General features: G+C 57.7%; 1 protein-coding gene and 1 long non-coding RNA gene across 2 annotated transcripts; one reads left to right on the forward strand and one right to left on the reverse strand.

Annotated features, from left to right (window-relative positions):
- PPL (periplakin) lies at positions 1-26,844 on the reverse strand. Its single transcript, XM_082292195.1, has 22 exons — positions 26,756-26,844; positions 16,984-17,083; positions 16,203-16,357; positions 15,639-15,759; positions 14,995-15,120; positions 14,656-14,697; positions 14,374-14,535; positions 13,850-13,957; positions 13,244-13,339; positions 12,136-12,258; positions 11,113-11,259; positions 10,212-10,363; positions 9,599-9,696; positions 9,194-9,351; positions 8,123-8,301; positions 7,882-8,020; positions 6,347-6,540; positions 5,484-5,634; positions 5,109-5,192; positions 4,442-4,558; positions 3,733-3,825; positions 1-2,697 (listed from the first exon to the last, which is right to left on the reverse strand). The coding sequence occupies exons 1-22, from the start codon at positions 26,815-26,817 to the stop codon at positions 13-15; spliced, it is 5,292 nt and encodes a 1,763-aa protein (XP_082148321.1). The 5' UTR covers positions 26,818-26,844; the 3' UTR covers positions 1-12.
- LOC309579132 lies at positions 13,927-19,087 on the forward strand. Its single transcript, XR_014226870.1, has 3 exons — positions 13,927-13,971; positions 14,092-14,183; positions 19,022-19,087. It is a non-coding gene; the product is annotated as an uncharacterized lncRNA (long non-coding RNA).

The following is a 26,844-nucleotide window of genomic DNA, read 5'->3' on the forward strand; positions in this document are numbered from 1 at the left end:
GAAGTAAAGTTTCTAAAGTGGAGCGAGCGCTGTGTAATTGCTTCCGGACACCAAGACTGCCAGCTCCTGGATAGACATCTCCTTGTTGAGGTAACTGTTGTACTGGGCCATGGTGAGCCTGCCGCTCTTCAGGGCGTCCTCGATGGAGAACTCCCTGCCAGACTTCCTGTCGAGGATCACGGACGATTCCCCGTTGGGACCCTTTATTGAGATCTCCTCCCAGTCACATTCCTGGCTCTTCAGTTTGACAAACAGGCTCCATTCAATGAGGCCGAACACGTGAGCTTCCTCTGGAGACATCTCTTTTCCTGTGTCGGGGTCAATGACCACGATGGAGCGCCTCAGGTGGTTCTCTCTTTGCTCCCTCTTAATAGCCACCGTCTTCAGGCGATTCTGGAGTTGCTCAATCTCTGCATCTTTTTCTCTGGATAACTGCTTCAGGTCCTCTAACTCTCTTTCCAAAGCTTGGAACCTGGAGTCCAGGTTTATTCCACTGTCCACGTGGGTCATGTTTCTCAAATCCTGAGCTTCTGTTGCGGTGAGTTCAATCTCTGACTGCAGTCTCCTTGTTTCCATCAGCAAATTCTGTTTCTCGAGGTGTAGCTTGTGGTTTTCCTCTCTTAACAAGTCTAGCTCCTTTGATGACTTGGAGTTGTTGAATTCCACCTCAGACAGCCTGGTTTCCAGGCGGTTGATATCTGCATCCAGCTCCCTCTTGCGCCTACTTTCTTCCTCCAGGTTGCTCTTCAGCTTTTGAATCTCGTACTCCGTGTCTCCTTTGTCCACCTGGACACTCTCTGAAAAGACCACTTTCTCCTTGACTTCCATCTTCTCCAGAGAAAGGAGCTTCTTTCTCAGGGCTTCCAGCTCAGTTTGCAGGACTTGTCTGCGGTGCTTCTCTTCTTCTAACTCCAGCTTGAGGAGGGAGTGCTCCTTCTCCTGCTGGGGATCTTGCTGAAGGATCACTTTCTGTTTCACAGTCACTCGTTCTGTCGTTTCTCTTTCCTGTTCTTCCAGCTCGTTCAGCCGGATCCTGAGCCTCTGCACCTCCAGCTCAGCCTCCCTGCGGGCCTGTCTCTCCTTCTCCAGCTCCTCAAGCTGCCGCTCCAGCTCGGAGCGTCTCCTCTGCAGCTTGCGCAGCTCCTCGCGGAGGCCGTCGATCTGCTTCAGCTCGCTCTCGATGCTCTGGGAGAAGGAGTTCACCTCAGCTTTCAAGGCAGGATCCTGCTCATACTTCACTACTTCCTGCTGGACCACTTTCTCCTTCACCTGAGAAAGTTCTTCCTCCTTCTGTCTTACTTTTTCTTCTTGGAGAAGCCGCTCCCTCTCCAGGTCAATGTGCTTCATCTGTTCGTCTGCCAGCTGCACTCGCAGCGACTCTACCTCCTCTCTAGTCTTGGGGTCTTCCCGAAACTGGAGGATTTCTTGAACAACTTCCTTCATTTGCACTTGAGGTTTGGTGTCTTTCAAAGCTTGTATCTCTTGTTTCAGCTGGTAGATCTCCAGGTCAGCTCTTTCGATGGCTCCGGTTCTCTCTATGATTTCCTCCCGGAGTCGCTGTAGCTCCTTTTCGGTTTCTGGATCATTCTTGTACTTAATGACCTCCTTAATGACTTCTTTGACTTCTACAAGGGGCCCTCTGTTCTTCAGAGCAGCCAGCTCGTTCTGGCAGCTCTTCAGCTGTTCATCCCCACCACGGTACCTCCTCTCCTGCTCTACCAGCTCCAAGCGAAGGTTGGCAACTTCATTCTCAGCCTTGGGGTCTGGGCGCACAATCTCACGCACTTTCTCCTGAACAACCACCTTGGAGTTCTCCTCCTCCAGCAGCTGGATCTTCCTGAGCAGCTCAGCCTTTTCCCGCTCGTTGGAGCGGCCCTTGGACTTCTCATCTTCGTACTGGCGCCGGAGCTCGTTCACCTCCCTCTCAATGACCAAGTCCTTCTCCACCTTCAGCACCTCCTTGACGGTGATTTTGCCCTCAGCCATGGCCCGTTCCTTCTCCAGACGCTTGAGCTTGTCCTGGAGGAAGTTGAGCTCTTCCTCGTGCTTCTGCCGAAGGGCGCTCTCCCTCTCCTTGGTCTCCTGCAACATCCGGAATTCCATCTCCAGCTGGGGGTCGTTCTGCAGCTTCAGCACCTCCTTCTCCGTTACCTTCTCCTGCTCTTTGTTCTTCTCTCTGGACAGCACAGCAATTTGTTGGCGTAAGAGGATGACTTCACTCTCCCTGGTCCCTTCCTGCCTCCTGAGCTCTTCCAGTTCCTCTTTGAGCTTCAGGATTTCATCAGCTTGAGCCTTATCTTGTTCAATCCTCAGCACCTCTTTCACTATGTACTCCTGCCCTCCTTCCCTCTTCTCGTGCTCCAGGACACGCAGCCGGATTTTAAGAGCCTCCAGCTCATCCTGGAGCACCTGGTTCTTGCGCTGCTCCTCTGCCAGGTTTTGCTGCAGTCTGTGGAAGCTCTCCTCCAGCTGGGGGTCAGGCACCTTCTTCACCAGTTCTTTCTTCACCACAGTTTCTTGGGGCTTCTGGTTTTGCAGGTGGACAATGTTGTTCTGAATGGCTTTGATCTCCGCTTCGAGCTGTTGCCGACGCTGAGTCTCATCCTCGAGCTCTTTCTTCAACTTCCAGACTTCTTCCACAGGCCTTACAGACTTTTTGGTCTGGGCAAAGTCTTGTGTCACCTGAATCTCTGGCTGCTGTTGTTGGAAAAAGGATCAAAAAAGATTAGTCCAAAAAATCCAGTTAATCACACTTTCGGTGCTTACCATCATAGAATCACAGAATCGTTTAGGTTGGAAAAGCCCTCCAAGATCATCGAGTCCAACCTGTGACTGATCCCCACCTTGGCACCCAGCCCAGAGCACTGAGTGCCACATCCAGGAATGGTGGAACACATCCACCACCTCCCTGGGCAGCCCCTTCCAGGGCCTGACCATCCTTTCCATTGGGAAATTCCTGCTGATGTCCAACCTAAACCTCCCCTGGCCCAGCCTGAGGCCGTTCCCTCTCCTCCTGTCCCTGTTCCCTGGCAGCAGAGCCCGACCCCCCCGGCTGCCCCCTCCTGTCAGGGACTTGTGCAGAGCCACAAGGTCCCCCCTGAGCCTCCTTTGCTCCAGGCTGAGCCCCTTTCCCAGCTCCCTCAGCCACTCCTGGGGCTCCAGCCCCTTCCCAGCTCCGTTCCCTTCCCTGGACACACTCCAGCCCTTCAGTGTCTCATCCTGAGGGACCCAGAACTGGACACAGCCCTCAGGGTGCCTCAGCAGTGCCAGCACAGAGGGACAATCACTGCCCTGGTCCTGCCACGCTGTTCCTGACCCAGGCCAGGATATTGGTGCCTCCAACAAAACAACAGGAGGGAGCTGAGCTATGGCAAGCTCTGAGCGGGGAGTACCTGCAAAGAGACTTCTCTGTGGATTCCCAGCCTAAGAAATCCTTTCTGCAATGCCTGCTGCTGTCAGAACAAAGCTTTAAGCCACAAGGGACACTAATTCTGCTGCAGAATGGCAAGAAGAGTGTTAAAAATTACATGGAGCTTCCTAGGATGAGTGGGAAATGAGACTGGGGGGTGGTCTGTCCCATTTAAGTGTCTGCTGATTAATGATTGAGGGGGACAAAACACCAGCTAGACTTGTCTCCAGTTCAGCTTGTATTGGCAGAGCCCCACGTGTGTGTCATTCACAGGTCCAACACATGTGTCCCTCCATCACCACCTCGCTCCTGTGGTCACTCACCTGCCGCAGGAGGCTCTGGGCAAACTCCAGGTTCTGCAGCCTCTGCTTGTTCACAGCGTTCACTTCTGTGTATTTGGCTGCCAGAACAGCTTCCTGCCAAACAAAAACGTGTTGGGAAGAGCTCCAGAAGGCCAGAAACAACAGGCCCTAAAGAGGTAGCTCTGGGTGCCCCTCTAAAAACCTACAGCGATGAACTGCTGAGTTTTGGGGGAGGGAGAGGGATTCTCATGCACAGACACACTCATGGTCATACTGTGGTTTTCCTACTCAGGAGAAGCAAAAAGAGGTGCAGGAAGAACCAGGTGAGGAAGCTGAGGAAGAACGAGGTGGACACTTCTGCCTGCCCCCATAGGCAGGAGGAGTTTGAGGCAGGTAGCAAACAGATCCTGCATCAATAAATAGCTTGTGACCTCATCTCGCTGTAAGTATTTCTATCTTTGGTGGTGAAATCTCTCTGAAAGTCTAGAGAAGGGAAAAACTTCCAGGATTTTGGCTTTTCTCCTCCTTTTTCCCTTCCACAAGTGTTAAATCCAGTATTTTCCCCCTCCCTCATTCTGGCCAGTCCAAAAAATGATAAAAAATCCCTTCCTCCTGATTCTCTGCCCTTCCCTGCCAAGGTCCCCCACAGCAAATGGAGATGTTTGCAAACCCCCAGTGCTCCCGTGAGCTGCCCTCTGCTTTAGCTCTGCTCTGGCTGCCCCTTGCTTACCTCCTCTTTCACTTTGGCAGCTGGGGACTGCAGCCTGGGTTTCTTGCTCGTGTAGCCATTCCGGCCATTCTCCAGGTCCAGGATGGACCGCAGCTTCTCAGCTTCCAACTCGTAGTCCTGTGGGAGGACATTCCCAGGAGAAACAGGGAATTACTGGGTCCCCTTCATGCACAGGGTCCTCCTAAGCTGCCCTGGCTTTAACAACTTCACCTGTTTTTTGGGAAGGCCACAAAACTCCCCCCTCTGCTCTGGAGCCAGGCTGGGAGAGCTGGGGGTGCTCACCTGGACAAGAGAAGGCTCCAGGGACACCTCAGAGCCCCTTGCAGGGCCTAAAGGGGCTCCAGGAGAGCTGCAGAGGGACTGGGGACAAGGCATGGAGGGACAGGACACAGGGAATGGCTTCCCAGTGCCAGAGGGCAGGGCTGGATGGGATATTGGGAAGGAATTGTTCCCTGGGAGGGTGGGCAGGCCCTGGCACAGGGTGCCCAGAGCAGCTGTGGCTGCCCCTGGATCCCTGGCAGTGTCCAAGGCCAGGTGGACATTGGGGCTTGGAGCAGCCTGGGACAGTGGAAGGTGTCCCTGCCATGGCAGGGGGTGGAATGAGGGTCCCTTCTAATCCAAATACTCGGTTTCTCTGTTCTCTCACAGGCAGAATTTCAGTCCTTACCTTCACTGCCTGCTGGTACTGCTGAGCTGTGGCAGAGACCTTCTGCACCTCCTGTTCCTTGCTTGCAATGTCACTGAGCAGGGCCTGGGTGCACAGAGATAGATACAGGTCAGAGGGAACACAACACCCAAATGCATCCTTCAGCCTTTCTGGGGGTTACCATTAAAATCACAACCCTGAGAATTCCAACCTCCTCGAGCAGCCCTGCTATGTGTAACCAAGACACAGGGGGACAGCGGGACCTTAGAGCACAAGAATAAATCTAATAAATATTTAAATTTTGCTATTTGATGTTCAGGAGCTCTTGAAGTTCTGTTTCTTTTAGCATTGTTCCCTCTCCTCTCCCTGGGGAGCCCAGGCTGCTCTGGGAATTACCGCTTGGCTCTTCAGCTTCATCTCCACTTGCTGGATGTTGTCAGTCTCCTGGGGCTCGTAGCTGGGGATGCTGCACAGGAACTGGTTCACCTTGTCGTAGTTGGTGCGGTAGTTGGAGTAGGCACTTTTTGCTTTCTGCAGCGTCTGCGTTCTGTGGGGGAAATAATAGCCAGAGATCTGCCGGGATGAACCACGCTTCTCACAGAGATATGATGGAACTCTGTTTATTCTGTTGTCAGACCCATAGTTATGCCCTAATTCCCCAAGCACACCATAAGCAAGCTCCATACTATTGGGTTACAGCTACTGTTCACGCAGCCTTTAATAGCAAGTGATTGGTTACAGATTAATATGCACACAACTAACTAACATAAGTCTTTCTATGGTCAGCATCCCCCTCCCCAACATCTTGTTGCTTGCCACATCAGCATTGCTCCTCTCTTTTTTCCCTAGTCAAGGACAGTTCACTAATATAGCTTGGATTGTGCATGTGTACATGTCCCTGTTCACTCAGCCATTTCTCTACAGGAAATCAGCTCAGCTTCAGTCCCGTCACATCTCCTGTGCCTGCTGCAGACATCTCTTAACCCATCCCACTTCCCCTGCTCCCTAAGACATGGATTTGAGCCAGAGTTGTTCTCTTGGTATTGCTGTTGCAAGAGAACTTCATCTGAAAGTTTTCCCAGCTCTACCTAGCCAGCACATGCCAGCAACCTCTCCCTCTTCCTCCTCAGACCTCCCTGGAAGCCCTTCTGCAACTCCTCCTTCCCAGGATGCTGTTGTGCCTCCTGCAATTCCAGCGTGCTTCCAACTCCACAGCCAATATCCCGGCTCTCCAGGCTGATCCTGCCCTGCAGTCTCACCTGTGGTCGATCTGCTTGCTGAGGTTGTTGAAGCGCTGGTTGAGCTTGTAGAGCTCTGCCTCCTGGCGCTCGATGTCGGGGCAGTGCTCCTGGAACTTGCTGGCCAGGGTGTTGGAGCACGTCTTGGTCCTCTGCAGGTTCTGCTCGGCTTCTCTCAGCAGGAACTTCTTGGACTGGAGCTCGGTGCCCATGGCCTGTGGAAAAAAAGCAGGAAATGGAGATTCTCTGGGGGTTCACACAAGCCAGGCTCTTGTCACTGTTGTCACCTGCATCAACTCCAGCAACTGCACTGGAGCTGCAGGGCTGAGCGGCAGCAGTGCCAGCAGATGTGGAAAAAACCAAGTTCAAGGCTTGCATGCTAAGCAGAACCACCTGGTAAACCTGACAGGGACAAAAGCCACCTCTTGCTCCCTCCTCAACCTGCTGACCTTTAAAAGTAACCGTACAATGTGCAAAATAGCTGCTGCTCCTCATGCAAGGCTTGGATCCTGTTCTTGCCAGTGCAGCAACTCTGGAAGGAGCAGTGAAAGCTCTTCCATGTTAGTCTGAACCTGGGATTTCATGGAAAGGAGCACAGAAAATTCTGGCCTAGCCAGTTCTTGGTCTTTCTACAGCACAAGAATTGCCAGTTCGGGTAGTTTTCCTAGCAAGAACTGTTCTCAAAGCCCTGCCAGGTCCATCTTTCCAATATCAGGCCACTGTGTTGCATTTCCCAGACCATTTTACCCTTCACTTCTCTAAGAATCACAGAAAGTTTTCATTTGGAAAAAGCTTAAAGCTCATCTCATCCCACCCCCTGCCATGGGCAGGGACACCTTCCCCTATCCCAGGCTGTTCCAAGCCCCATCCAACCTGGCCTTGGACACTTCCAGGGATCCAGGGGCAGCCACAGCTGGGCACCCTGTGCCAGGGCCTCCCCACCCTCACAGAGCAGAATTTCTTCCTAATATCTCATTTAAATCTTTTCTCTTTTAGTTTAAAACCATTCCTCTTGTCCTGTCAGTATCTGCCTGTGTAAAAAGTCTCTCTCCCTCTTTTTTATAATACTCCTTTAGGCCCTGCAAGGGGCTCTGAGCTCTCCCTGGAGCCTTCACTTGTCCAGGTGAGCACCCCCAGCTCTCCCAGCCTGGCTCCAGAGCAGAGGGCGGCTCCAGCCCTTGGAGCATCTTCTCTGGACCTGCTCCAACAGGTCCATGTGTTCCTTGTGCTGAGGACTCCAGACCTGGACACAGCACTGCTGTGGGAGGGTCTCACAAGGGCAGAGTAGAGAGGGAATCAATCTGCATTAGTCCTTTTGTCAAATCACAGGACTTCAAGTGGGATTTGATTTGCTTTGATTTGATTTGATTTAGGGATGGGAGGTGTTTGTGTTTGAAGCAGGTGGGGATCACTGAGGTCAAGGTGAGCTCTCACCCCCAGCTGGGGGAGGCCACCCTGTCACCAACAGACCCAAGCTTGTGAGTTGAGCAGGAGTCACCACAGCTTTTGGGAAGTGGTTTTGCACGTGCAGCATGTGAACAGGGCAGGAAACTCACCAGCAGCTCTTCCTTCTTCCTGTCCACCACCTTCAAGTCCTCCGGTACCGTGTCATCTATGACCAGCTTGTTCTCATAGGTTGACAGCAGGTCTCGGCCTTGCTGGAGGCTCCTCTCCAGGTTTGTGGCCACCTCAACCCTGGAGGGACACGAGAGGAAGGTGTTTAAGCACACCTACACCCTCCTCCTGCAGGATCCTGCGTTAGGCCGGGCTCAAGCTGGGATTTAAGCCATGACTTACTTCTCCTGGGCAGCGCTGAGCAGCTGCACCACACGCTCGTACTTCTTGTTGGTGTTCTCCACCTTGTTCCTCACCAGGGTCGCGCTGCCCGTGTTGGGCACGGATTCGATGAAGGCCTCACACTCCTGGATCTTCCTCGTTTTCTCAGGCTCAATCCGACGGACCTCATTGGTGATGTTCTGCAGGAGGAACAAAGCCTTTAGAGCAGCTGAGCCACGACCTGGTGGCTACAAAGGAGGCACCCTTGGCTGTCCAGGGTGAGGAAGGAGATCAGGTCTGAGGATTTCTGTTGGGTGAAAGGTGCCTTTCAGCCCTGCAGGGCACAGAAGGATATTTTTGGCTGATTTTCTTTTGACCTGTCCCTCCTTAGCAAGGAAACTCCAGCTGGGGAGTGGTTCCCAGCAGCTCTAGCTCTGTCAGGGACATGCTGGATTCATCTGGGCCGTTGGGCTCTGACGGATGAATCCTTGCCCGGACATCAAAGCACTGCAGGCAGTTGGGGCAATTTGCTTTCACTTGTGGTGGCACCTGGATTTTGACACAGCCCTGGGCAAGTGCTGTAACCAGGACCTCAACTTCCTCCTAAACCAAGGGAGGTTTGTGGCACGGAGCCTGGCTTAATTAGGGGTCTGAAGGAGAGGAAAGGAGCTGGATGCTACTGGCACTGGAGCCTGGAGGAGCAGGTCCACAAGGAGAAACCGCCTCGGACCACAAAGGTTTTCCTGTTCCTCTCTGAGCTGGTGAGAGTGGTGGCAAAGTTAACGTCCCTGCTGTGCTCAGATTACAGGCAGGATCAAAAGCTGAGGGCTCCCCTCTCATCCTCACAGCCACCACCTGCAGCCAGCACCTTTTTCCCATTCAACGGAGCGGGGCCGGAAGCAGGGCAAAGGTTTTGGGCTTCTGAGGCTGCTCATAGGGCTGCTCCCCATCTCTACTGGAGGAAGCTGTGAACATCACTCCATCCCCCATCTCCCGGGCTCAGGGAGCACCCTGGTTATTGAGAACCACACTGGAGACCCTTTGGGAGCACAGTCCCTGTAAGGCACCATCCCCCAGCTCCACAGCCCCTGCCTTGAGGTCCTTGGAGCGCTCGGTGCTGTCCTGCACTGCCCGGCTCTGCTCCAGCGGCGGCCGGAGGTTTGCTGTGATGGCTTTCTCCTGCTTGTCCAGGTCACTGTTGACTTTCTCCAGCCCTGCCAGGAGCTGGCGTCCCCGAACTGATGCAGCATCTGGCAAACAAGAGGAGACCAGATTAAAGCTGGATGGAACTGGGTGTGGGCTCAGTCCCACCGGTGAGTGCCAAACCCTCATCCCGAGACCAGCCTGCTGTGACCACAGCCTGGCTGCTCTGCCCCTGCACCTGTCCAGCAGTGTTGTCCCCAGGACCCTCAGGAGATGGGAACATCTCCATAAGATGCTCCACCACCTAAGCTCAAGCCTTTCTGTGCCCCAGGCTGCCCTCCCGCTGTCCCACACCTCCGATGCTGTCTGCCTTCAGCCCCTCATAGCGCTGCTGGAGGACGTTCTTGCAGTTGTTGGTCTTCTCCTTCACGGTCACGTAGTGCTTGGCAATTCTGCAAAACGGGACAGCAGGAGGTCAGTCAGACCCTCAGCCTCTCCATCACCCCATCACCATCCCAGCACTGCTCCAGGAAGCAGCTCCAGCTCAGGAGGGGTTGTGGGGGCTGCTCCCTCGAGGCAGCCATGAAGCAGGTGGGGGAAAAAGCACCTTCACCCCACGCTGGGGTAGAGCAGTGTCCTCATTAGAACAGGGGAGACGCAGCCAGGCAGGTACCTGCCTGCTGAGGGAGGGGTGGGCAGCTCCCCTGCCATAATGGCCCTCCAGAGCAGGGGGGACCTGGATGGCTCTGAGCTGGCCCCCCTTTGCTTGTGGGCAAGCAGGATGGGGCAGTAATTGCTTCTGGAGGAAGCCTGAGGCTTCCAGAAGGCAGAGCTTCGCTGTGGGAAGCGGGGCAGGAGCCCTGGGGTGCCAGGCGGGGCTGCAGCGCTGGAGGCAGGGCCTGGGGCTGGGGAAGGCAAAGGCCGGAGGGGCAGTGGGATGGTCCTGCCCGAGGCTGGGGGCACGTACTGCTCTGCCAGGGCTATTGCTTCGGGGTCGGGCGGGGGGATCATGAAGCAGACCCCGGGGGCGCTGATCGTGTCTCCTGCGCTGTCGGCCACTTCCCAAACGTCTCCGCTGTTCCTCTGCAGGGTGTAGTGGGCTCCGCGGCTGATCTGGCCCTGGGGACACGAACCGGTCACAGCAGCACGGCAGGAACGGCGGGGAGGCAGCACCGGCACACCCCGATCCCTTCTGCCGGCTTCTCCGAGAGTCTGCCCCTTGCCAGAAACTCATGTGCCCGCTCCTCCCTGCCCGCAGCCTCCAGGCACCGAGCCATGCCTCTTGCGACAGCCGCGGCGAGCGCATTCCCACTCGGGCAGAGAAGAGGAGGCGTTTCCAGGGCTGTGCTCCGGCTTTCCTTTTCGGAGAAGCCGGCAGCTGAGTCAGCTGGAGCTGCTGGCTCCTGTCCCACCCCTGCCACTGGTGGCTGGCTGTCCCATCCCTGCCACTGGTGGCTGGCTGTCCCATCCCTTTGGCCAGCTACTCAGCCCTGCAAAGACTGGCACGGTGCTGGCGGGGATGAGGGGATGTGGCCTGGGAATGGCCGGTGGCGGGGCGGTGTTCCTTTGGTCAGGAACACGCCGGGACATCAGCACAGGGAGCGTGGGAATGTGACAGAGCTGTGCTGTCGCAACGTCCCGAGGGCGTGTCCGAGGCAGGGAGGCCGCGTTTCCCCCAGACCCCTCCTGCTCCTCCGCTGCAAAACCTGCTCTTCCCACTGGGGCGAGGGCGACCTTTGCCTCGCTCCCACTGCAGGAACCACCACGGCTTGGAAAAAACCTGCTCCTTCCCCCAGAGCCACTTCCACCCCCTGAGGAGGCGGTGCCGGCAGCAGCGCTGCTCGCCCCTGGGCCGGGGATGGCGGTACCTGCTCGCCCTCGTACTCGCAGAGAGCCTCCACGGGGATGGGCTGCGGCGGCGGCTCCCGGCGGTAGCGCAGGGGCAGGACCTGCTGGCTGCGCTCCTGCAGCGACTTCACCACGGCCTCGTACTTGTCCAAGGCCTTCTCCTGGTCCTGGCACGGGGCAACAACAAGAAACAGGGGAAGAACGAGCTCCTGGGATCGCGCAGCCAGGGAGGAGCTGGGACGCGCAGCCGGGACAGAGACTGCGGCTTCTCCTGTGTTTGTGCTACTGAAGGCACCTCCTGCAGCCCCGTGTCCCTGCTCCAGGTGCTTCTGCACTCTCCTGCCTCTTTCTGCAGCCAGGCTGAGGACCGGGACTGTGCCCAGGGGTTGCCGTGCCAGCGGGCAGTGCCAGGGTTCCCTGGTGCATGGCCCATACCTGCGTGGCTGTGTGTCACCGCACAGCCCCACTCCCAGCTCTCAGTCCAGCCCTGCCACAAGGCTCTCCAGCAGCTGCTCTATTTCTAGCCCTGAAGGTGGAGATCCCGAGATGTTGAGTGGGATGGAGCACGCAGGAGGAGAGGGGACAGCTCCTGGGAAGAGCTATCAGCTGTCCCGGGCCACCTGCATCAGCTGGGCCTGCTGCAGCATGCTTGGGCTTGAGCTTGGATTTAGGTTTAGGCTTAGGCTCGAGCTCCGGCTCAGCACGGCCCATTCCAAGTGGGCGATCTCCAGCCCAGCTCACTGCAGCTCAGCGAGTTCCACAACCCTCTGGCAGCAGGTCTAATTATGCTCCCACCCTTAACGAGTGCTAACTCAATGAGAGAACAAATAAAAACCAGCCCAGTGAGCAATTACGTTGCTAGGGGAGAGGCAATCTCTAGCCACGGGGGAAGGAAGAGCGGGGAGAAGGCCGGGCACAGGGAGGCAGCAGCAGGAGAAAGCTGGGCCAGGTGCCCACATGGGTGGGGACGTCCCTCTGCCAGTGCCATGGGGACAGTGGTTCCTGCTGCTGCCTCCCCTGCAGTCCTGCCTGCAGACACTCACATCCAGCTCCCGGAGGAGAGACTCCAGCTGGTATCTGTCCTTGAACTCCGGGCTGAATTTTTGGTCCAGGTCTGTATCCACCTTCTTCAAAAGCTCCTGAGCATCCTTAGTGTCCTTCTGAAACTGCAGAAAGGGAAAGTCTCTTGTGAGAGAGGGTCCTGCTGAAACATGGAGCAGACCCTCCATGGTCTTCACACAGCCACCAGGACCTGCTCTGGACATGCAGAATATGTGGAGAAAGGCAAGGGATCACTATTTCCCTTGCTCAGGACATCAGAACAAAGGAAACAACAACCAGGAGCCGCTTATTCCGTGCAGAGCTGTTAAGTCCCACCTTTCCCTGCCCTCAGTTCTGTTTCACTGGGACAGCATCACCATGGTGTGTGGTGCCTCCACTGCCAGCGCCAGGAGAAGGCAGAGCCAAGCCCTTCCACGCACAAACCATCCCCTGGGGCGGCTGTTCTGGCAGATCCCCACGACAGGCACCGCCTGGGCTGGGCACCACGGCTCAGCTTTGGCAAGAGACTCATCGGGTGGCGAACACGCCCAGGCTGTGGGAGAGGAATCCAGCCCGACCTGCTCCCCTGCAGAGCCTCCCTGGCTGTCGGATGCCATTTATCCAGCAGACATCTGTCTGCCCCGCTCCGCTCCGCTGGGACACTCAGCCCTTGTGCCGGGCTCCCCGGGGGACAGCTCTGCTGGTGGCAGCTGGGATTTCCTACGTGGTCCTGTTCTGCTTCCCAGTGGAGCACTCAAGGTCTCCCCATGCCTTGTTTGGGGTTGAGGGATCTCTGCCGTCCTGGGAGCAAGGATGCTGACACCGACTGTGGCTCACGAAAGTCAGTGTGGGAGCAGAAGCTTTCTGCAAGTCATGCTTTGGCCAAGCACTCACTGACCTTTGGTGCCTGAGCAATTGTGACTCGTGTTCTATCAGCTCAAGGTGTTCTCCTAGCCATAAAAATCCTGGGTTTAGAGCACTCCAGTCCTGGTTTTAGGACCTCTTCTACCCAATTTCCAGAACAGCAGGAATTTTTGTATTTAGGATCTCCTGCAACCCAGCACCTGCTCTCCAGGCTCCAACAACTCGCTGCCCCCAGGGATGTGGTACCTTGTGGAAGTCCTCCATGAACTTCAGGTGGCTCTCCTCGCAGATCAGCAGGTTCAGGTACTCCTTCCAGTCGGCGTGCACAGCCTCGATGTGAGCCTGCAACGCAGGGGTGGGAGGGGGACATCAGCAGGACCCCCGTGGCAGGGGCAGTCCTGAACTGGTCACCAGGATGTCCCAGTTGCCATCCTGAGTGCGCAGCTCTTTGGCTGCCTCTGGAGCCACCCAGATGCTCTCAGGGAGAATCTAGGATGGGAATACCCAAGGCTGGGATGATCCCATGGGAACATAGGCTGTGTGGAGGGGGCAAATCCTTGTGGCCATCCTCCCAACCAAACAGGGAAGGGTTCCACCATAATTCATCCTCTCTAGGTGGGCACAGGGTAATTGCCACAGGAATGAGGAAGATGGGAAGAGCTCCTTAGGTTTATCTTCGCTCCTCCAGTGGTGTTTACACATCTGCAGGTGAAGGAGGCTTTTTCCCCCTTGGCATCTCAGGAACTAAAGTCACGAGTGGTGTTGGCAGCGGGTCCCACTCTGGAGAATGGCTGGGTGAGTTCCCCAAGCTCCAGGGGGGGTGGGGAGCTGGGACCCATCCCTGGTGCTCACCTCGATGGCGTTCTTCCCGGGGTGGTTCTGGGCCAGCAGCTGATCCCCATCGGCGTGCAGCTTGTTGATCGCCTCCTCCTTCTCCTCCAGCTTCCGGTGGATGAAGTTCTGGATGGGGAGAGGTGAGATATTGATCCCCACGCAAAGGGAGGAGACCCTGGCTGCAGTCTGAGGCTGAGCAGCTCCACAAGACAAAGTGTGGTGTTCCCCCACTGCAGCTTTCACTTTTCCTTCCCTTGCAGATGTTGCTAAAGATGTGACTCCTGCCGAGCCAGCGCTGAGATAAGGGACAGGAGGCTGAGGGCGCTGTCACGCCTCGTTATCTTTGGCAGAGGTAAGAATTAACCTCACTATCCCTGTGCTATCAGCTGGACATCTCAAAGCCCTTCATGATGGGCTGGGAGAGACTGAGGCATGGGGGAAGGAACATTTCCTGCCCTCATCCAGCTCCCCTGGCCCCGTGCCCAGCTCCCTTTTGCCCGGCACCAGCCGGAGCGGGGCCAGGCTGCCGGGAGCGCACGGACCTCGTACTGGCGGCGCCGGCTGGGGTAGTCCAGGTTGTGGTCGCTCCAGTCATAATGGGTCCTGTCCTTGGCCTGCTGATCCAGCCAGTAGAGCTTGTTGGTGCAGCGCTGCATGTAGTCCTGCAGCGAGTTCAGGTCCTGCTGCCGCTGCTGGGAGCCGGCCTGCGCAGGGGCACAGGGAGAGCTCAGCCCAAAGCTCCTCTCTGTGGGTCCCCCAGGGGTGCCCAGCCACCCAGGACCCCTCCAGGGGGGTTCTTCCCCCAGGACCCCAGAGACTCTTACCAGCAGCTTCTGGTATCTGGCTTGGAAGTCACTCATGGTTTCCTGGAGGAGAAGCAAGGCAAAGGTTAGGAGCAGTGTCTGGAGAGCAGTGGTCTGACAGGGACACAAGGGTGCAGAGGGATGTGGGTTTAGGCTGGAAGGGGATGTGGGTTTATGGGATTTGCCTCATTGTAAAGCCAGAGCCGGTGTGCGATGGTGAGCTCTGAGGCTGGATCTGGGCACCCACCCAAACCTGCTCTGGGCTGCAGCAGCCTGGATGGTGGGACACCCTCCCCTTCATCCACAGCTCGGGGCAGGGCTGACCCTGCAGGGCAGCAGGAGCGGGGCAGGAGGGCTGACCTTGCTGCCTTCCTTGACGATGTGTGGCCCGATGGCCATGACCTCGTTGTGGAAGATGTTGTGCTCTTCTACTTGGCTGTTGACCAGCGGCAGGTCAGTCCCAAAGCCTTTGCTGCTCAACGCGTCCTGGGGCACACAGGAGTTGGGGTTAGCACTGGGGGAATGGGGGGAGGCTGCTGACCCCTAGGAAACTCCTCCTGGATGCGGCTGTGGAGCTGGGCTGGGATGGGCTCTGGGGTCTGCGGTGTACGGATGCCCCAGGAGCACGTAGGTGAAATCGGCTGTGCTGGAGGGCAGCCATGGGAAAAGCAGTTTGGGGGGTTTAACCCTTCTCTGGCTGGAAGAGTGTAGGGAGTGGGATAAAATAAAAAATAAGGGCTGTGGAGTAGAGCCTAAAGCAGGTGGTGACTGGGGATGCTGAGGCCAGGACCAGTGCCACCTTGAGCACTGACTCCTGGTGCCACAGCCCCTGGCCTTGTCCGGTCATCTCTGCCCCTCCCCTGCCACGCCGCTGTTTGCTGCTCCCACCCAGTACGGAGCTGCCCAGAAGTTTCCCAAGAGCCAGTTTCTCCACAGGAGCTGCAGGAGTTCCCGCCCAGCTGGTGCTACTGGCCAGGCAGTGACACTGGTGGCCCCCTTGGTACCTGTTTCTCCTCGATCACTGTTGACCAGTTGACCTGGGGCTCGATGTGCTGCAGGGGGAAGTTGTAGATCTGGTCATGTTTCACACGCAGGTTTGCCACTCGCTCCTTCAGCTGCCGGATGCTGCAGGAAGGGAAAGGTGAGGGTGGGATGCAGGATGTGGGCATGGGCTGGCATTAGCATTGGTGGGTGTAGGTGATCCTCTGCCAGGCCCCCGTGGATGGTGGGCTATCTTTAGGCTGGCAGCAGCTGGGCTGTGCAGTGGCTGGGCAGGGAGAGGGCAGAGGATCCTGTGCTCTGTCCTCTGCCAGGGGCTGTTCCATGGCTGTGAGCCCAGGGCAGGACCTGGGGCAGAGCGTGGGGCTCAGCGGGCAGGTGCCACCCTGCCACACTGCCATCATCTCACACTCTGTGTGCCCAGGACGGTGGGGGTCACATACCCTAATGAGAGCTGGGATGCAGAGGAGCCCGTGGTGACCCCCCCACTGCAGGCAGCAGCTGAGCAAGGCCCCTGGAGAGGCCTCCCCCTCGTCCAAGGGCTCTGGGGACAGGTGGGTGGCACTCACTCTTCTGTGATCATGTCCCCCTGGGGGTGCTTCATGTGCCGGGCCACGGCTGCGTCCCCATCCAGCACGTAGAGCAGCTTGTCGGACTCGGAGAGTTTCTGTGCTGTCAGCTCCTTGTACTGCGCCAGCTGGCACGCCTTGATCTTGTGCAGGTCCTGCGCCACGGGGACACGAGGAAGGGTCACACAAGTGGTGTCCAAGAGGTCATCCCACCCCGCTCTCCCTTGGCACTGCAGATGGGCAGGAGCTCTGCTGTCTCCCATCCCCCTGGGATGTATTTGACTTTCCCCTCTCCTATCTCAGGATCCTGGAATGGTTTGGGTTGGAAGGGACCTTAAAGACCATCCAGCTCCAACTCCCTCGCCACAGGCAGGGACACCTTCCACTCGATGAGGTTGCTCCCAGTCCCATCCGAGCTGGCCTGCTGAGGAAGGGCTGGGGAGCTGCATCACCCTGGCATGCATCCTTTGGGAAGAGGAGATGGTTCAGGCCTCTCCTCCTCCATCCCAGCTCCCTGCTGGGATGCACATCCCCACTCTGCACAGTACTACCCCCCTGCGTAGGGGCGAGTTTTGGGGCCCTGTTACACCCTCCCACCCTCTTCCCACGAGCGGGGGGACCCCACCATCCCACCTTGCACCCATCACAGGGCTGGGCAGCCACCCACACGGGCACAGGAGAGGAGGGAAGGCCCCAGAAGTGCCAAGGGCTGCGGCAGGAGGCAGAGGGGAGACAGGGCTGCTGGGAGGAGCCTGGGAGTGCAGGACCGTGCCTCGCTTACATTTTGCATTCGGGAGTCGGTCTCCACGATGTTTTTCTCCACCTGGTCAGCATTTTTCTGCAGGCGCTCGATGAGCTCGGTCAGCTCTTTGCTGGAGATGCTGGGGAGAGAAAGGGGGGCTCGTCACCCCCCAAAGCCGGCCACAGCTCCCGGGGTGCCCGCGGGGTGCCGTGACCCCGGGGGTGGCCGGGGGCCAGCCGAGCCTGCCAGGCACTGCAGCTGCGGGTGACTCACTGCTGCCTTCCCAACACTTTCCAAAATACTCGGCCGCTGGCCCAGGACGGGGTGGGGGGTGAGGGACGTGGTATCTCCCACGGGTGGAAATGGGAGTGATGCCCGAGCCTCCCTCGGCTTCGGAGCAAGGAAGAGAAGAGCTGTTTGCAGGGACAGGGAGAGAATCGCAGAATGTGCTCAGCTGGAAGGGACTCACAAGGATCAGCAACTCCTGGCCCTGCACAGACACCGCAACAACCCCACCCTGGGCCTGAGAAGGGGGGTCCAGTGTGGAAAGAGAGGAGCTGGAGCAGCAGAGAGGCCCTGGCCCCCCATGCCCACAGGGCAGGTGGCCCCTTTGAGGCTGTTGCCCGCGGGCAGCCCCTGCCTGCAGCCCTGCTGTGCCCCTCCGTGCCGTGCTCGGGGCTTCCTCCTCTGCAAGGAGTTATTCACGCTTTAAACCCAGGACAGGGCTGGGATCACACACGTTGCATCTCTTTCAGTGCTTTCTCCCATGCTGGGCACTGGTTTTGCTCCCAGGCTGACACTGGCCAGGCTGGCAGGGTGCAGGGCCAACCCAAATATTCCCATCCAAGTGCAGGGACGGCGGAGCTGGAGCAGAGGCAGAACAACCCGTGACATGGCTTCTGCATTGCTGGGCTTATTTTAAACATTTCATCTCCTTGCTGTCCCTTTGGCTGCCAAGGAGAGGCTGCAGCATGCCAGGGCCAGCTCCAGGGGCCATATGCCAGGCAGTGGCCACAGCTCTCCCACCTCTGACCAGAGGCAGGAGCAGGGTGTGCTCCCCAAATCCCTGCAGCCGGAGGGAGCTGAGGCTGCTGGCAAGGCTGGGGTGTCCCAGCTGTGCTGCTTTGCCATCTGGGCTTAAACCAAGGGCTGGCTCAGTCCAGTCCCAACCACCTCAATATGAGCCTTAATGACCTCGTTATGTGGTGGCAGAATGAATCTTTATATAGCACTTGGAAGTGTCACCTGCTGCTGGAGCAGCTGGAGAGGAGGAGCGGGGCTGGCTGGGGACAGCAGGGCTGCCTGGGGGAGCACCAGCATCCCAGCAGTGCTGGCTCATGGCACAGAGAGTTCCTGCACCCATAGGTGGAACCATGGAATTGTAAAGGTTGGAAAAGCCCTCTGAGATTATCAAATCCAACCATTCCCCCAGCACTGCCAAGGCCACCACTGACCCCTGTCCCCAAGTGCCACATCCACATGGCTTTTCAATCCTCCCAGGGATGGTGACCCCAGCACTGCCCTGGGCAGCTGTGCCAGTGCCTGACCACCCTTCCCATGAAGGAATTTCCCCAATATCCAACCTAAACCTCCCCTGGCCCAGCCTGAGGCCGTTCCCTCTCCTCCTGTCCCTGTTCCCTGGCAGCAGAGTCCGACCCCCCGGCTGCCCCCTCCTGTCAGGGACTTGTGCAGAGCCACAAGGTTCCCCCTGAGCCTCCTTTGCTCCAGGCTGAGCCCCTTTCCCGGCTCCCTCAGCCCCTTCCCCAGTTCCTTCCCTTCTCTGGACATGCTCCAGCCCCTCAGTGTTGTGAGGGCCCAGAACTGACCCCAGGATTGGAGCTGCAGCTCCCCCAGGACTCTGGTGCTGAGTTTCAGGAGCTGTTCCTGCCTGCCCCATGTGCTGCCGCTTCAGTGCAGCAGAACAAACCAAACCCCAGCTCTGGGCTTGTTCCTCCCTACCTCAAACCTCCCCCAGGCTACAGGAGCCTTGTGGCATCCAACAGCTCCAGGAAAGTTCACACTTCCCTGGGAAGTTCTGGTATGAGCATGGTTTACACTCATTTTTTTCTTTTTATAGAAGCTGCATCATCAGGATGGTACTCGGAGGTTTGTGCCCGTCACTGTGCCTGCTGCTTGCCTGGCACCTCCTGCATCAGCAGCAATGAACCCGGTGGGCATTCCTGGGCAGAGGAGCCAAGGAAGGGGTCGTTGGGAGTCGTGGTTGCAAGAATTCCAAGGATGATTCTCATTCTGTGTTCAATAATCACGGCTGGAGGGTGCAGGGTGCACCGGGAGATGGGATGTGGGTGGCTGGGTCCTGCTCCAACAGTAGAAGCAGCTCCTCAAAATCCACTTTGGGGTTTCTTCCAACCTTCATCATCCCACAGAAACCAGGGCAAATGTCAGGTGGAATCAGTGGTTTGGAGCGGGTGACTGAAACGTGCTGCGCGTGTTTGGGTGGCTTTGGGTGATGGCTGCTCAGAGCTGGCATCTCCTGCATCCTGGCAGAGCTTGCGGCCACCAAGGAGCCTTCCTCGCCTCCCACCTGGGAGCTGGAGGCCACGTGAGCTCCAGGAGGAGGGTGGGAGAGGCTCATTATCCAGGTGGGAGCTTGGGATGCTTCGCTGTGAGAGGTGGGAGCTGGACTGGCACCAAACTGGGCAAGAGCTGGAAGCTCTAGCTGGCTCCTCTCCTTGTGCCCTACCTTGGTCTCAGTGACTCCAGCAAGTCCAAGGATGGATCTTCAGGGTTTCAGTGGATCTACAGCATGGATGGAAAACCCATCCCAAAACTCAGAAGAAGTCTGGGGTGTTTCTAGTTCTAGATTTGACTGAAACCTCTAAATTGTAGGGAGGAAATGAAGCTAAGCCAGGAATTTTTTAAATCTGTGGCTGTGGTTCAGCCATGGCTTCCTGAGCTGTTACTGGTGACCTGGTCTGGCAGAGCTGAGCCTGGAGCCTCGGCCGAGCCTTTGTGCTCACTTTGCATCAGCAGCACTGATCTCAGGTGCTGGGAGCAGCGAGTGCAACAGCCCAGCCCTGACCCTCTCCCTCAGGTACCGGCTGTGCCGGGCCGCTGTGGCATGGGGATGTTGTGTCCAGGCAAGGAGGAGCCCCTCATGCCCTTCTCCCTGCTCTTCTCTGAGGCTGGAGCCACAAGCTCTCCTCAGCCCTGTCGTCACCTGTGCCCTTCCCAAGGCGGGGGTGCTGCCCCTGGACGCCCCTCCCCACCTCCCGCCCTCAATGACTCCGGGAACCCAGGGCCAGGGCAGAGCCACCCCCCAGCCCCGTGGCACCCAGAGAAAGTGACATCCCTTCTCCATCACTGCAGGGGCTGGGAGCAGGTGAGGGGGATGGGAGGGCAGAGAATGGCAGTTCCCTGTGTTGGTTTGCCCGGTAAGCCAGAAACTGCTGCTCCCGTGTGCGGTATCTGGGTGACCAGGGAGAAGAAACGCAGCCTCGCTCAGAGCAAGCAAGGACATGCTGGGGTGTGATCTGGGCATGGCTTGGCCCTCCTGACGCACACCAGAGAAGCTGTTTGCTCTCTCCACCTCTGTGGTTTATGTGAGAGTCACCAGCCGAGGCTTTGGGACAGGGAACTCTCATAAAAACTCCCCATGGGAGCTGCATCTCAAACCTGCAGTGTCAGGGAGCTGCTCCCGTGCACCCCATCCTGCCCTGAGCAGGGAGTGTGGTGTGTGCTCTGCTCATCCCACTGCTGCTGGGAATGCAGGGATAACAGGTGTGCAGGAATAAAGAGACAAAGCAGAGAGAATGGGAACCTCTCGTGTGAGCTCTCTCTCATTTGTGTATCTGTTTCTCCACACTCGTCACTTTGCTGCCACTTCATCAACCAGCTTGGACATCCCTGACGTGAGAATGTCAGCCCTGTTAATCACCCACCTGTCCCCTCCACAGCTGGGTCTGTGTGGATAAACCGGAGGAGGAGCACAGTCCCTGCATCCAGCTGGATGTCACACGGGAAATGCTGAAACCTGGCTGAAATCTCCATACCAGGGGATGGAGGAGTTTGGCTTCCCTGTGCCCTTCATCTGCTGTGAGGGGGAAGATGCTGGAGTGCCAGGCCAAGGGGGAACGGCTTCCCACTGCCAGAGGGCAGGGCTGGATGGGATCTTGGGAAGGAATTGTTCCCTGGGAGGGTGGGGAGGCCCTGGCACAGGGTGCCCAGAGCAGCTGTGGCTGCCCCTGGATCCCTGGCAGTGTCCAAGGCCAGGTTGGATGGGGCTTGGAGCAGCCTGGGACAGTGGAAGGTGTCCCTGCCCATGGCAGGGGGTGGGATGAGATGAGCTTGAAGCTCCCTTCCCACCCAACCCATTCCATGACTCTGTGCAGGAGAAGCACAAATGGATGGGCAGAGCAGTCAGGAAGCCTTGGCTGTCCCAGGAAAGGCGTGTGGATGGGATTGGTGGGACGTGGCTCTTTTGGGAAGCTGCTGGGAAGAGCCATGGATGCATCCAGGCTTTGGAGCAGAGCTGCTGGCAGGGTAAGACAAAGGGAAACCAGGGCCAAAAAACAGGCTGGGGGGGATGGCTGGAGCATGGAGCAGAGCCGGGGAGGGAGAAGGGCAGGATTTGGCCAGAGCCCAGCTGGGATGGGCAGCACACACGAGGCTGAGCAGAGCCAGGAGCGAAGGTGCCCAGGGCACGGCCCCTGCGAGGCTGCAGCAGAGGGGGGAAATGCAGAGCTGCTCTGCTGGAATAGATAAGGCTTTGTTTGAGAGATGAAAAAAAAAAAAAAATTAATAAAAGCCTGGAAAAACTGGCTTTGCCATTTCTGGAGAAGTTTAACATTCTCTGGTCAGGAAGGAAAAAATGATCTCTCTCATGGAAAGCCGTGCTCGGCAGATGAGTTGTTTTTTGTCAATGCCATTGCCTGGCTGGGGTGAAGGACCCCAGGTCATTCCCATGGGGAATGGGAGGGGTTTTTGGGGTTTCTCCCAGCTGGGGGCCAGGAGGAAGCAGCTGCTCCATGGCAGACAGCACTTCATCCATGTACCCCAATTCTGACCTCAGGACCTTTGTTTCAGAGGGGTTCGGGTATTTCTTAAGGCTTAGGGGGGTTTTTTAGGGTTCAGGTTTTTCTTTCTTAGGGTTTTGTTTTCTTAGGGTTTTGGTGATTTTTCTTAGTACTTTAGTTGTGATTTGTTGGGGTTTTTTTATTAAGAGAGGTTCTCAACAGGCAAATATGATGATAATTATTGTGACATGAAAACTTTGCTGCTGAAAACCAGATTTTTTTTCCCTCTATTCCTTTTTCTTTCTCTTTTCCCATTAGGCTGCACCCTCACTGGTAAGAGCAGTTTTTGGAGCAAACCTCCCCAAGATCAGTATCTCCAAGATGTCCAAAGGTCTTGTGTTTGCTGGCAAGTGGTAGAAAATGCCTTTGATTTCTCAAGTTTCCCTTTTCCAGACCAGGAGGCTGTTTCCTTAATCCCTCCAAGGGAGGATGTTCAAACACTCCTGAAGTTTTGACTGCTCCAGCTGACCGAGGTCCCTGGGAAGGCTCCTGCTGGGAGCTTGTGCCATGAACCCAATCCTTGCTGGGAGGATAATGGCAAGGGCTCTGTCCTGCTCAGGGATGCTGCTCTCCTGTCAGGAAGCCTTCCCATCCCAGAGGCTTCTCCTGGTGGGATGGCTTGGCCAGGGACAGGGGAGTTGGTTGAGGATGGAGTCTGAGCACGGATCCTGGTCCTGCTCACTGCATGCCACCACTGGGATGGACAATCAGCACACCAGGCAGTGGCCACCCACTGCTGCTCTCAATTCCATCCCCATTCAATGTCCATTTGTACAGATTGCATTAAAAAACTCTCCCATGTCAACCCTGCTGCTGGAGGCCAGACTTTAGGAGGGATTAATCCTCCAGAAGGCCCCAGAAGAGAGCTATAAACATCCTTAAAGCTCCCCAAGCCACAGCTCCCCCTGCATGAAATTCTCTCATGCTGCTTTTCATGACACTGGAGTGGAACTGTGGCAGGATAGAGGGCACAAGGGCTGGGCTCTGGCTACAGTAACTCAGGTGTGGGAGAGATTAGGATCTGGCTGAAAACTCAGGGCAGAGTTCTGTCAGGCTGCCCACGTCAGGGTGTAGCTGGACAGCAGGCTTGCTGTGCTCAGCCCAGCCTGTTCCAGCTGCATTTATCTTCCCTCAGAGGAATGGTGATATTTTATTGTAATGTGCATGGAAATGAGAGCAGAAGTCGGGCGAGCGATGGGAGGCTCGCTCCGCCCTCAGCACAGAGCAGCTCCTGACTCACCTGCTGTCTGGGCCTCCTGCTGACTCCAGCCCTCCCAAACAGCCTCTGGAAATGGGTGCCAGCCCTGCAGGCAGAGCTGGCCCAGCTGCCTGCACCCCTCTTACATGGGCAGTGACACCGGTAAGGGTCTCTGGGGCTGGGAGCGCTCCTGGGTGGGTGCTCTCACCCCGAGGACCCCGAGGATGAACAACTTTCCTGCTGGCAGGAGGGAGAGTTTCAGCAGCAGCTGTGAAGGCTGGACTGGTTTTTATAATAAAATTATCAAATGGTTTGAATTAGATAGGCAGGGACACCTTCCACTAGCCCAGGCTGCTCCAAGCCCCATCCAGCCTGGCCTTGGACACTGCCAGGGATCCAGGGGCAGCCACAGCTTCTCTGGGCACCCTGTGCCAGGGCCTCCCCACCCTCACTGTTTTCTACCTGCAAACCTGGACTATCCAGAGAAGAAGCCCACCTCCTGTTTTCTAAGCATGGCAAGTGTTTGAGGAAGATGATGTGGAAGGAGGCTGATGATTTTCCCCCACACTGTGGCTCTGTTCAAGGCTCGTGCCTTCCCTTGCAGGGACACACATCCATGTAACAGCTCCGTGGGCAGGGCTGAACTCCCAGGGCCTTATGGCACTGGGGTGAGAGCAGAATAAAGCAACCAAGTGCATGAGACAGAAGAAATGTCACCATCATCCTCCAGGATCCCCAGCCAAGGCAGGGAGTGCCCAGGGCTGGATGGGGATGGCTACTGAGCCTGGAGCCCACGAGCCCAGGCAGACCACAGAGCTGCAGCAGATACTCCTAAGGAGAGACTTGGAGCCTGGTGCTGCTGGATGGGAGGTTGAGGGTCCCTTTGGGTTGGGACAGGGTGGCTGTCACATCCAGGGGGACAAAGAGTTGTTCATGGGGAGATTGCAGAACCTGGCTTGGGTGCCAGTGCTGCTCATCGAGATGTTCCCATCGTGGGCAGGCTTTGTCCGAGGCTGAGGAAGCCACCAAGGCTCCCATGGCTCCTTTCCAAGCACTGTCCTGCTGCCGGCTGATGTTCCCCGGGCAGCCCCTGCCTCACTCAGCTGAGCTCGTGGCCCTGGCTCCTGGGGCTGGCAGGACACGCTCCAGTGCCCCTCGCTCTTGCCAAACCGGTGCTGGGTTCTTGCCCTGTCCCTCGGTGCTCTGGAGGCTCCGTCACGGGCAGCGCCCTGGCACCGAGCCCTGCCCAAGGTGCAGCCCCTGCAGCCCCGCGGGGCGCAGGATGAGGCCGGGCTCACGCGGTGTCGAAATCTCGGTCCCTGCTGACGGCGGGGGCGGGAGGTTGATTTTAGGAGTGTTGCTCTGTTTTCCTGGTAGCAGAGCTGGGCGGGAGCCGCCTGGGAGCCTGGCAGTGCCTGGAGCAGGGGACGGGGCAGGAGCTCCTCGCTTCTTCGCAATCCTCCTCCGGCAAGTTGCTCAACCGGTCGGGCACCGGCTTCCCCATCTTGATGGTGGGGCTGTTTCCACACGGTGGGGGAGTGTTCCCTGGATTCACAGATGTTTGTAAACTCCAAGGCAGGAATTAACAAATTGGGGCTAATAAGCACAGCTCTCCCCGAGGTGTGCACGGACAGCCGGGGCGCGGGGAGGGAGGGAGGGAGGCCCCGGGCACAGCCCTGCGCGGCTTCCTCAGCCATCACCAGCCAGAAAAACAGAGGTTTCAGCCTGGCCCGCAGCCTCCGGAGGTGCTTTGGCACCTGCCCAGGGCCGCTGGGCTCCAGGCAGGGCGGCGGAGGGAAGCTTCTTCCTTCCTGAGCCCGTCCGCCGGCGGGTGGCGAGAGCACGGGGCACGCAGGGCTGGCAGCGCTCGGAGCGCAGCGTGGGGACCCCGGCCACAGCCCCAGGGTGGGCACCCCGCACACAGCAGGTCTGTCTCCTCCTGCTTCACAGCATCCTGATGCTCTCGGAGTCCTGCGCTGCCAGCCCAGGTGCGGGGTTTGTCACTTCGAGCCGCCCACCAACACCCCCGAAGCTCAGAAATGCGCCTGGGTATTGGCATCATCTTTCACCCAAGGGAACGCCGGGGCCATCAGGGAGGTGCGGAGCCTCAGAGGGCTCCGTGCCACCCCCGTCTCCTCCTGCCTGCCCTGCCTGGGGCAGGATCTGGCAGCAGAGCGTGCCTCGGGCTTTGGGAGCCGGAGCCTGGGCGGCCCTGCCGAGCCAGCCGGGCTGCCGGGGGAACCTTGCCCAGGGCTGGAGCTGGAGCCTCAGCCCCAACAGAGGGAGCTCAGCAAATCCCCTGTGCCAGGGCAGCAGCGGGCAGAGCCTCCCCTGGCGGGGAGCACCCTCCCACCGCCACAGCCCCGCTCCCCTGGGCAGGGAGCAGCCCGGGGCTCCCTGCTTGGAAAATGTCGGCGCCTTCTGGGCTGACCGGTCCCTTTCTGGGTCCTCGGAGGCGCCTCAGCCCCGCACCAGCTCCCCAGTTTCCTCCCCAAAGGAGCATTTTTGGGAGTAGGGCGGCTGCTCAGAGTGCACCAGCCAGGAGTGGTGCGATGGGGAGGAATGGAAGGGGATGAACAAGCCACGGGCTTGGATCTTGAATCCTTGAATTACTCAGAATCCTGGAGCACTCCACATGCTCCAGAGCCTCTGCAGCTCCTCTGGGAAACACAGCACACGCTTCTGAATCCCAACAACCACCTCTTTGGAAAAACATCCCGGTGCAGGCAGGGGCTGGGGACTGTCCACCGTCCAGCCCCGAGAGGCTGAGCCTTCCTGGGGAGGGATTTTTACTTCGTTTCCCTTTTATCAGTGGCCTTTCACGGGGCACATTCAACGCGCTGCTTCTTTTTTTTTTTTTTCCCCCAACAACCAGTACAACCGAAACGCGTCCCCACCCCATCAGAGAGAGCCGAGGAAACGACGATGGACCAAATCCTTGGTCCTGAGGGAACAGGGGCGAAGGTGGAGAACAACCAGACTATTTTTCCCTAAGATCTAACCCAGCACACACCTGGGAAGCGAAGGAACCTGCTCGCTGGAGCTGCTGCTACTGCGATGGGAGGGGAACGGGGAGAAACAACCTCTGTGCCCACACCCAGCGCAGGAGATGCGGACCCAGCTCGTGGAGGAGCTGACACTTCGGGCAGGCAAACATCCGAGTTCCCACTTGTCAGGGGCTTTACCACCACTCAGAGGGTACCCACACCTCGAGGATGTCACACTTCAGGGTTCCTCATCTCGGGAATGCCCACTCCTCGAGGGGGTGCCCACTCCTCGGGGGGTGCCCACGCCTCGGCTGATGCCCACACCTCCAGGGGTACCCACTCCTTGGGAGGCGCCGACAATTCGGGGTTCCACACCTCGGGGGGTTCTCACACTTCGAGGATTCCCACACCTCGGGAGATTCCCACTCCTCGGGAGGGTTCCCACACCTCGGGATATTCCCACTCCTCGGGCGGGATCAGCTCCGCCAAGCCCGGCGAGGAGTGAGGGGGATGCTGCGGGACGGGATTCCCGGGATGGCGGCTCCGCTCGTCCCGGGAGGAGCGGGACTACCCGGGGCCGGGTCACTCACCTCTTCTTCTGCACGGAGGGGCTGTATTTCCCTTTGTTGCGTTTCCTGAAGAGCGAGTGCATCGCGTCCCCGCACGGCGCCCGCCGCGC

Source organism: Coloeus monedula, assembly GCF_965178545.1.
Source record: "Coloeus monedula genome assembly, chromosome: 16".
Taxonomy (NCBI): domain Eukaryota; kingdom Metazoa; phylum Chordata; class Aves; order Passeriformes; family Corvidae; genus Coloeus; species Coloeus monedula.

Bases quoted from the DNA above. Each gene is read 5' to 3' on its own strand.
- PPL (XM_082292195.1), bottom strand. From the start codon at position 26,817: ATGCACTCGCTCTTCAGGAAACGCAACAAAGGGAAATACAGCCCCTCC. The intron at 16,358-16,983 runs GTAAGCGAGGCA...CCCGTGGCGCAG, and splicing joins CCGACTCCCGAATGCAAAAT to GACCTGCACAAGATCAAGGC. The intron at 10,364-11,112 runs GTACCGCCATCC...TCGTGTCCCCAG, and splicing joins GCGAGTACGAGGGCGAGCAG to GGCCAGATCAGCCGCGGAGC.